General features: G+C 38.4%; 1 protein-coding gene across 9 annotated transcripts in view; it reads right to left on the bottom strand.

Moving 5' to 3' along the window:
• The window catches only part of CFAP61 (cilia and flagella associated protein 61), a 296212-nt gene that overhangs the window by 136012 nt on the left and 149204 nt on the right, over positions 1–10996 (bottom strand). For all 9 annotated transcript variants that reach the window (XM_023537747.1, XM_023537742.1, XM_023537746.1 and 6 more), the window contains one exon: positions 8327–8461. In XM_023537747.1, the coding sequence (XP_023393515.1) occupies positions 8327–8461 (135 nt within the window). The remainder of the gene's footprint in view (positions 1–8326; positions 8462–10996) is intronic.

Genomic DNA, 10996 nt, shown 5'->3' with positions numbered 1-10996 from the left:
AGCTTAATGTTCAGTTACATAACTGAACCTTTCCTAACCTGTTTCTCCCACTGCATAACGGAGACAGTGACATACAAACTTGTGTGAGAATGCAAGGAGATAATCCAAGCAAGTACTTAGAACACAGTGCCTAGCACAGAGAAAGTACTCATTGAGGGTTAGGGACTGCTGGTCAGAGGACAACTGCAACTATCCAAACGACAATTTAGAATACTTAGTAACATGCAAAAATATTTATAACATAGAGTCAGCTCTCTGTATCCCTGGGTTCTGTATCAGAGGGTTCAATTAACCTCAGATCAAGAATATTCGGAGGAAAAAAAGTTGTGTTGTTGCTGACTTGTACTATGTAGTAATGATGACTGAATCTGAACTGAACACGTACAGACTTTTTCTTGTCTTTATTCCTGAAACAATACAGTATAGCGACTATTTACATAGCATTTACATTGTATTAGTTATTATAAGAAATCTAGAGATGATTTAAAGTATTAGAGAGGATGTGCATAGGTTATATACAAATAACTACGTCATTTTATATAGAGGACTTGAGCATCTTCAGATTTGGGTATCGACAGGGGTCCTGGAACCAGTCCCCCACAGATATTGAGTGAAAAAAGAATGTTTCAAAACACTATATACATATGACCCCATATTTAATTGTATGAATGTTTTTTTCCACACAAAAAAAATCTAGCTGTAAAAACACCAAAATATTAACTAATCTATAGAGAATTGCAGCCTTTACTGATTTTTCTTTCTATTGTTTTTTGCCAAAAATGTCAACCATAAATATGTACTGCTTTTGTAATGACATATTTTTTTTTAATGAAGGAGAAAAGCTGTAACTTCCCTAGTCAACATTTGCAGCTCTAATTGTTCCTTTTGTCATTTTATATCCCCAGCTACTTTAAAATACACAAAGCAAAGCCTCCTGTTGGCGCTGCTATGCCTTTTCTCCCTGAAGGCGGATTCTCAAGAAGCCACTTAGCTGCGAAGGCCAGTTCCTGCCCCGGGAGCTCAGGTCCACCCAGGAGCCCTGCTTGGCTGCGGCCTTCCAGAGCACTGCAGCAGGCAGCTGATGTATCCGGAGGCACTTCTGGACCTCTGCGGCATTCATTACCCTGGCTCTGCAGGGAACAGAAAGCATTTTTTCCTCCTACTGGGCGGTGCAAGAACCCTATCAACATCCAGGAACGCCTCGGGAGCTTTTTTTTTTTTTTCCTGTTGGAAGCTGTGGCAGTTTTCTTTTAAAAGCAATAACACTACTAAAAAGTGGACTGAAACAAAGGACATGCCGGTGGCTTAAAAACCCAGAACATCCTCCATTTTACTCCCATGATTTGGATGGGTGTTTTCTTTGCTACGGATCCCTCCTAAATGTCCATGTAAGCCCACAGGAGGCTAATACAGGAAAGATAAGAGCAGGGGAGGTTTTATTTTAGAAAAATCTCTGCTATCAAAAGAACTGAAGCTTTTATTAGTGGTGCACTGTCAAATAATGTGTATGAAGCTCTCTCATCATGGTGTGAAAGTGCCTCTCCCAAAATTGAACCCATGGCCTTGAGTTGACTAGCACTTCACCACTTACTAGCAGGAATGCTGGCTCTCATCTAAGAATGAGAGAATGCAAAACAGTACAGCCACTTTGAAAAATAGTTTGGCACTTCCTTTAGAATTCAACATAGAGTTACCATATAATACAGCTATTCTGATCCTACGTACATCCACATAAAAACCTGTGCATGAATGTTCACAGCAATATTATTCATAGTTGCCAAAGAGTGAGGACAAGTGAATTTTCTATCAACAGATAAAATGTAGTATATCCACAATATTATTCAGCAATAAAAAAGAATCGTTACTGATACATATGCCAAAATGAACGAATCTCAAAAACATGCCAAGTAAAAGAAACTGTTAATCACGAAATACCACATACTGTATAATTCCATTTATACAAAATGTCCAGGATGGGCAAATTCATAGAATCATGAAGTAAATTAGTAGTTCCCTAGGGCTGGAAGTGGGGCTATAGAGAATGACTGCTAATGGGTTTCTTTTTGGGGTGACGGAAGTGTTCTGAAATTAAATAGTGGTGATGGTTGTCCAACTCTGAATTTATTAAAAAACCAATAAATTGTACAATTTAAATAAGTGAATTGTATAATATATGATTTATATGTCAATAAAGCTGTTAAAGAGAGAGAGCAGAAGGTTAAAGGGTAGGTGAAAGGGAGGGAAGAGAGATTGTCCTATAACATCTATTGTAGAAAATGAGGATAAGATGTAGGATTGACTTTTGATGATACTGTGATGTTAAGAAATTACCTTTCACAATTTCTTCTCTTAGCACGCCCTAAAGACCTCATCTTGCCACTCTATTGCAGTCCAGTTTCTAAACAATGTCCAGTACTTGTTGGTCACGCCACTAGTGTGCAGTGTGTCCACACTTCACTTCCCAAGCTAAGCTTCAGTCACGCATCCAGAGCTTGACTTGAGCACTTTCTAACAACACCAAGAAGCCACATACAACATGGAACTGAACTTGAGGAATCTATAGTGTGACGTATCTAAGGAATCATAATTTTTTTCCTTCTTTCCCAGTAGTTGCCATTAAAGTTTTGGAAGGTTTGTAACAGCAAGCTGATGCAACAGAGAGAGAAGTGTAGACAACCTGGATCGGCTGATGTCCAAAAACTGGCCCCAGTACACATATGTCTCTGCTCCTTCTCAGCTGAGCCCAGCCAGGTCAGGCTGGCACTAGATCAAACCTAAGAGTGAATGACTCTGCCAAGAGGAAAATCCAAACTGCTCTGGGGGAAAGCCAATTACCTGTGGGTTATCTTTTGATTAAGTAGCTGGTGCTAAAGATCTGAAAGATTCCAAAAGGTCTTTATCAAGCCATCCTCCTTATCTGTGGTTTGCTTTTCCTATAGTAAGTCATGATATCAGTACTTTAACTTTTTAGGTAAGACAGTATATATATATATATATATATATATATATATAGCGATTGAAGGTAAGTGATTGGTATCCAATCACCTGGGTTTGAGGCTTGGTCACTGAATTAACCTTCAGACAAGTCATTTATTCTCCTTCCTGCTAGCCTGTTTTCTTTATGTACACTGAAGATGATAGTATCAGTAACTATTTAAGTACTGATCAGGACACTTTTCGCAAGAACTAAATACATATTAATAGGGGTAGTTGTTCATTACTCTGTAACTTTTCTAAAAGGGAGGAATTATAACAATGAGAAGAAACCTCAGATCTATAAGTCTTTCTTAATGTAAACATACATACTATGTATAATATTGAATTAGATAATGTTCAGAGAATTGGAAAGAAATGATCAAAGAATTTATATTTTTATTTGGAGAAAAAACAAAAGCTCGTGATGGAATTTATGTAAATTATTCTAAGGATGCCAGAGAAAAGGGTTTACCATAAACAAGAGAAAATACATTTCCTATAGGTAGTATAAATGTTTAGGAAATGGCTGAGAAGTGGCTTGAAAACACAAACTTGACTCATGGCGGGATTTGAAGTGGGTTAATTTGATTTCAAGAAAAAAATATCATGGCCATATTAATAATGATCAGTGCATATATGATGCTGAAAAATATGGGTTTGCATTTTTAGAAACTTCTACCATACTAAAGGGCTAATTTAAACATATACATGTGCATGCGAACACACACATGCCTCAACCACAAATACAACCAAGGGAAGTCTAAGCACTGGCAGTGAAAGTTTCCAGGTTTAAGGAAGGAGTTAGGAAACAATTAAGCTGGGGAAAATCTAGCAGGTGCTGGGGGAATAATGTAATTTCCTAGGGCAGCAGATGTACAAGTGAAACAGTATCCAGTAACAGTCCATCAGATGGTAATTATAGCTGGACTGAGGAAGAACAGCCGAGATGAAAAGGGACAATTCAAAGGGTAACTGAATGCCAGTGAGTGACATCTTCCCGAGAGATCACATACCAGAAAAAAGTGGGGCAGCACTTAGCTCTGAGAAGGGGGGTGGTGGTGGTAAATAAACCATTATTTTTCTTTGTATAAAAGGATAAAGGGAAAATAGAGGCCTCAAAGAATTCATTAGTGAAGAGTTAAATAGACCATCACTAATAAACAACCATAAAAAATAACAGGCATTAATCATTCTGAAAGTATGATTCTTAAAGTAATTCTATGGTCTGGAAGATAATGAATGATTTGGTACCCCAAAAATTTTGAAAAAAAGAGATAAGTTCACACTATAATGCTATGAAGACTGAAAACCAAGATAAAGAACTAAAGTGACAGAAGTGGGTGTTGGGGAGCATCTACTGAAGCAAGGGTAGGAGCTATTTAAGTTCAAAGCAGATTTTCTGGTGTTTAAATTCACAAGTAAGAATCATATAAAATCTCAGACCTGGAAAGGAAACAGTGTCTCGGGCAAAACACATTCTCTCCTGAAAGATTCTGTAGAACAGATCTAATCCCAGTGTGGCTATTCCTCCTGAGTCTGGCTCTTGATACCGTGGGTCAGGGCAGTCCTCTCATGCCTGATTTAACTACCTGAGAGGTCCTACATTGATACTGACACTAGACTATAAGCTCCTTGAAGGCAAGGACCATGTCAAACCATCTCTGAAAGCAAGCTTGTACACAGAACCACCCCAAAGTAAATGTGAGTCAACTTGCTCCACAGTCTTCAATTAATATGGCCTTTCAAATCATTCAGCTAAATTTTGAGTGTTTCTCATGCAAGTGGGCCACGCCAATTCATTTAATCAAAATTTTCCATCAGAATAATTCTCAGAATGTAAATGCATAGGCCATAAAGGTCCACTTAAAGCTAAGAAATAACTCTTCCAGGTCCATCCCATGTGGTTATGGTCTTAGAAAAAAAGTCCTCTCTCTTATCCATGAATCTATACTAATTGACCATGGAGACATTATGATGAATCTTTGGGGCCTACCTCTGTAATGTGTGATGAAAACCATTTACATGTTTTCCAGGTCCTTTCTTATGACCTGATATGGGGCAAGCTATCAATTAATAGAAACAACGGGGAAGGCATTATGGCAGGGACAGCTATCATTCAAACCAGGCAGAAACCACCAGGGCCTTGGGATAGGGAGAGAGTATATTTCTCTGCCACGCAGTGATGAATTTCAATCACTGCTGGCTTGTGCCAGATTCAAATTGGCAACCCGCCGAGATGAAATGCTTTCTATCCCATTACTCATGCCTGGAGTGATCTGTTTCCTTAAAGACTGTCTTCCTAGGTGAAAGAGGGGGAATGAACAGTTACTCTGAGATGGTTTAAATAGGATAAAAGGTATGAACGGTAAATATCCAGTGAGAGAAATGTGCAGACATGGAGAGGGAGCCGAGAGGACCAAATAAAGCTCCATACACTGGGAGAGGGGGTATATAAAACTTAAAAAGGAAAAAAAAATTCATTTAGTAATGACAATTCCTTAACCTCATTTAGTTCAACAGGCATAATACTATTCGCTCTGCTAAGAAATCAATGTATTTAGGACTCTACAAAAATTTCTTCTAAAAAATTTCTAATTGACTCATTTTTTCTCAGATAATCAGCCTAAAATGTTAAATCCACCTAAAATGTTAAAAAAGGAAACTAAAAATCGCATAATGTAGCATTTTAACTTTTGAACATCTAAGCCCACCACATGTGGATTATGCTCTTGATAATCCTTTGATCAAACTATCAAGATTTCTGAATCTTGATACTAAATCTCATTTACTAAATCAAAACCTTTACTAAAACCTTCTCAAGAATGAGTATGAGTAGCAGTAAAAATGCTTCTTATAAAGTCAGAATTCACTGATACAATGAACAACACAGCATAACATCACATAACATCGGCTCCACCCAGGACCAAGGATTTAAACAATCCATCCTCTGCTATGTCCTGAAATAAGCTGGGGCTCTGGTGGAACAGAGCACACTGATATGACCACGGAGAAGGTTGTTAAATGTGAGCAATGATTTCAACTCATGCGAACCTGAGAAGTTTGATGGTATTGTTTTAAATGAAAAAATAAAAAAAAAAAAATGTTTTCTCTGGCTTTCTCCTCACCTGGAGCTCCAGCTCACCTCTAGATTGTCCAACTCTGGAGATTTCCAGGGGTGAAGTGTGGGTGAGGCACGTGGTGTTCAGAAAAACAGTGCTCTTGATATTCATGACATAGCTCTGTGCTCCCCACTTCACCACACACCCCAGCACTGCCACTCATGCTACTGGAGGACTGGCTGAAGGCACAGGACCAGAGCCATGGGCTGCCACTGATGTGTGAGCACTTCTCCTGGCCCATTTGTATGATCTATCCATACATGAAGGTGTCTCAGCAGTAGCTGCAAAAGGGCAGCAGCTCTCATCCTTATCCTGATCTGACAACAAAAGCTGCATCCACATATTTAGTACCTGCAGCCCCTTCTCATGGGATGAGCATGACGATATGTGTTTCAGTGACAGATATGGATGAATCCACCCTCCCTGAACCCCATGCTCTCTTTGCATCAAACAGGTGGGTCTTACTTAACTCTCATTCCAAAGGAGTCCTTTCCCAGGATCTCTACTCATAAACAGACTACCTGGTGTCCATCCCAAAGGTCCTCCAGATGTGCTTGAGCACTCTTACCTCTAGAGCAGAAACAGTGTGAGCTGCAATGCTGTGTCCCTGCTACCTGAGAACACACCTGTGATCCTGGATGAAATGATATATATTTGGGGATTGCTTCAAAATGATAATGGAGGAAGGGGAAGTGGGTGGGCGTGCAGAAGATCTAAAATTGGCCAAGACTTGAAAATTGTTGAAGCTAAGTACCAAGTATATGGGAGTTTCAGTACTACTCAAAATATGGTCTAAGACAGGTGCCCATCTGTAAATGTCACTGGTCTGTGAAGGTGTTAAGTGCAGAGATTGAGAGAAGCATTCAGAAGCTTTTATAGCAATTACACAGAGTAATTCTGTATCTGTTAAATTTAAAAATAAAATAATTGGACTTGAATTTTGTCTTTGTTCTTTAATCTCATTTTTTAGGAATTCATTTTTTATAAAACTATCACTGTATGATGGATTGGTCCCTCAGCACAAGCAGAATGAAAAGCCCTGCTTTATACATGATTCTCTCTATTTTTGCATACGCTTGACATTTTCCACAATAAAGAGTTGGGAGGGGAAAAGAATTGTTATTTTAGTTTCTACTCAAATATAAATTTAGAATTTGTCAGAACATAAATATAAATTTACTTTTTATTTTACAAATACATAGATAAATGTAGGACTGAAAGCAGCCTCGGTTGCAGTAAGCAGCTGCCTCTAAGATGGGTCTTGGTGGAGGCCACCCCTCTCCCCCTGGCACTCATATATAAAGTGGGAACTGGGAGCAATATAATGTTGCACTTCCTGTAGCACTGAGGTTGTCATCAGTTGTTTATTTGAGCATCATATCTATCTCTGAAGAGCAACTTTTTGGCTAAATGGCTGGAGAATTTAAACTTTCCACATCCCTCTTTTCACTCTCACATGGACAACGGTTAGCCCACTGAAAGTTTTTTTTAAACTTATTTAAGTGGAAGTATATTATTCAAACACTACAAGCCTACACATAAGTCAACCTGACAAGCTCACATTTTCCAGTTAAATGACTAAACACGGCTGTGTGTACATATACATGTACACTTCCATTTAATGCTAAATCTAAATTTTACTTCAATCCCTTTCTTGTTCTGGTAACAGGAGCTTCACAGAGCTGTTCATTTTAAGGTCAAACTCTCTGCCACCCCAGGACAGTTAATATGTCCCTGTTAGTCAACCTGGTTCCCTGAAGGAGCTAACAAACCCAGCTTAAGACTCAGACCCAAAAATCTCAATTGCAGCCAGCTCAATTTTCTCGGTTAGCTTTGTCCAAATTGTGAATGACCACTTTTGCCTAGAAAGCAAAACATAATAGAACAGGGTAATCTGCTTTTTTGAGCAAGGGGAAAGAAAACAGAAATATCCTGGAAGGTTGACTCCAGGCCACTTGCCCTGAGACACAGCAGCACATGAAGACGTCCCTATGGGGTCCATGGGGCCTGTTGCCCAAGGGATCATGAGGCTCCTGTTTTAGGCTTACTGGGAAATAACCACCTGAGGGCTACAGGGGAGCTTCCATAGGGTGCCCCTGTAAGGGCACGGGCACCAGGCTCCCTGTAATTAAGCAGCAGCCTGCTCCCTAGAAGACAGTGCTGTCACCCCATCTGCCACACCCGCATAAGCTGGCACCATGCCTCCTGCCTGCTGCCGCCCAGCTACCCACCAGATCCTTGGAGACCGCCTTTGATGGAGCGTTGATGCCAAGCTTTTCCAGAGGATAGACAATCTGTCGTCGTGGTCGCACGGGAACCAAGTAATGAAGGGCGGATGTCAGGGAGTGGGCGTAGGAGATCTGGAACTGCAAGACAGCAATCTTCATTTTAGGGGAGAAAATGTCAGAGCATCACAGCACAGATGCCTGCGTGTGGCTTTACAAATACAACATTCTGAACTCAGCCAAATCGGATAGGGGAAAAAAACCGAGCAAATAAACAAACATACTCTTTGAGCAGAGGAATGAATTGTAGATAATGCCTGACACTAATGAAGATAATTACGAGAGTAATTACATTACTATCTCTGTGGGAATGACAGATAAACAAGTGGTTTGGTTTATGGGATTTTTCAGTACAAGTATTTCCCCCAAGAGGATATTCTTCTCCATAGTGATCATGAATCAGCTTCATTTGACCCCATTAAGCTGTGTTATCTGTGTCCCGTTAACCTTTGCGTGTTTGGCACAAGCTGCTTTAAGAAGGCACACAGATAAAAATGTCATCTGAGGGCAACTGAATGCAGATGAGAAAATTCTCTTTCTTGTGAAAGTCACAGCTACTTCAACTGTACCTCTGCTGATAAAATAAGTGTTTTAAAACAAAAAGATGAAACTGGAAAGTGGCGATAGGGTGGGAGAATTGAAGCATATTATTTTGACTTAAATTAATACTAAATTATGACTCAGATTTATGCTTACTAAAATGAACTATGATAAGTCATGTTTTAGGAGAATGCTTTAAATAGTAATTTTACCTAATGTTTAAAAGCTGGTAGAAAAAAATGAACATGGTGATCTTTATTTCTTTTACATTTATGAAGTCTTAGGGGTTTTGGTGACACTAACTTGGTATTTAACCTTTTAAACCTAAAGAGTTAAACTGTGAAGCCAATATTTTTAAAGATATATTTATCGTATATAAGCTGGAAAACAAAGAATATAAAACTGAACTGTAGATGTGTTTAATAAATAAAATAGTTTACATGTGACTTATTTGCTATTCTAAAAATAGCCCCCAAGCATTTCTAAGAGCTTCTAAAAGAAATTTCTAAAATCTTTCACCACTGACTTTCACACCCCGATTTTACACACTGAAAAACAGAACCTGGGAATTCCTAGCCAGAGCTTTCTCTTTAAGCCTGAAAGATCTCTCAATGCATGTTCTAGCAAGAAGGTGTGGAGAAAACCATCTTCATAAAGTGAAGCTTTTACTAAAGTTGACTAGAGATTTATAGCAGAATTTGGAAATTCTTACTTAAATCATTTGTTACGGCTACTTACACTTGTTTAAATGTATAGGTGTGAATCGACTGGAAGTGCAGAGAGGAAATGTTTCCAAATATGTTTCCACACTCTCTATAAAATAATGAATAACATATTCTGAATCCTACACCATAGGGATAAATACAGGAATATTCAATGAAATGCCCAGGATACTATTTTTATCATGGATCCAAAAGCACTCTCCATCAGCATGGCACATGCAGGCAACATCATGAAAAAAAATTAAGAATTTAATATCACATCCTGAAGGTCATCAAATTGGCAACTGGCCAAATGTAAAGTAAAAAAAAATTTTGTAGGACCAGGATTTTCCAGCAAAACTGTTACCTTCCCATCTCATTAAGTTTAAATCTAGGACATTTACATTGCTATAGAACTGTATTTTGATAGGAAAAAAAATTATCACTAAAGCATATTCTGTATCTCACTAAAAATCTTTTCCATGTTTTTTCTTCCTTCTTTCCCATTCCTTCTGTACTTCTCCAAAAGGCTTTTGTTAAATAAGATACATTGGTAAAATTACTGTTATGTGAATGTACTAATAAACTTCAGATTGTTTTAAGTTTACTAAATAAGATCATTTAACAAATCCACTTAGCTCACTTGTGGTAACTAAGAAGAAATATGACAACATCGAAGATTCAAGACAGAGCATGAGAAAGTTGTCAGTCATGAATGGGATCTGATAGGACAACTTGTACCTACTCTAATGGCTCAATATCATCACCCTTCCAGTCTATGTCGAACTGAGGATCAGTGCTGTCATTGACAAAGGGACCAACTTGCAAGAAACAACACCTTAAGAATCCAGCTTGAAGAAGCTCTTGCCTGTGGAACAACCAATACACTGCACATGAGTGTGTGCATATGTGTGTGTGTGCATGCACATATATGTGTGACTCTTCTAGGCACTGGTATATAGCTTTGAACAGACAAACACCTCCGCTTTCATGGAAAAAGATAAAATTTTAGCTAGTGAAAAGTGCTATGAAGAAGACCAAATTAGGATAAATGAAAGCAAGATAAAGACACTGCTATCTGCACATGCAAATATATCTAATGTACATACATTAGATATATGTTCGTTACTAAAGTATTCCTTTATATAAGTAGGACAAGTATTACGCAGTTATATAGGTATTTGCAACCTAAAGGTTACATCAGTATCACAAATCTCCATTTTTTTATCCATCACTTTTATGGGGGTGGTTATAGTGCTTATTTGGAATGCCATGATATCACACCAACATTATAGGATTGAATTGATTTATTCTATGGGTTCATTACTAAAATGTTCTTTGCTTGAAAAACATGGGAGGACCGTTTTGGCATTTC

The sequence above is a fragment of the Pteropus vampyrus genome, unplaced genomic scaffold (genome assembly GCF_000151845.1).
Source record: "Pteropus vampyrus isolate Shadow unplaced genomic scaffold, Pvam_2.0 Scaffold7, whole genome shotgun sequence".
Lineage (NCBI taxonomy): Eukaryota > Metazoa > Chordata > Mammalia > Chiroptera > Pteropodidae > Pteropus > Pteropus vampyrus.
The sequence above is the reverse complement of the archived record's forward strand: the minus strand, read 5'-3'. Positions and strand labels throughout refer to the sequence as shown.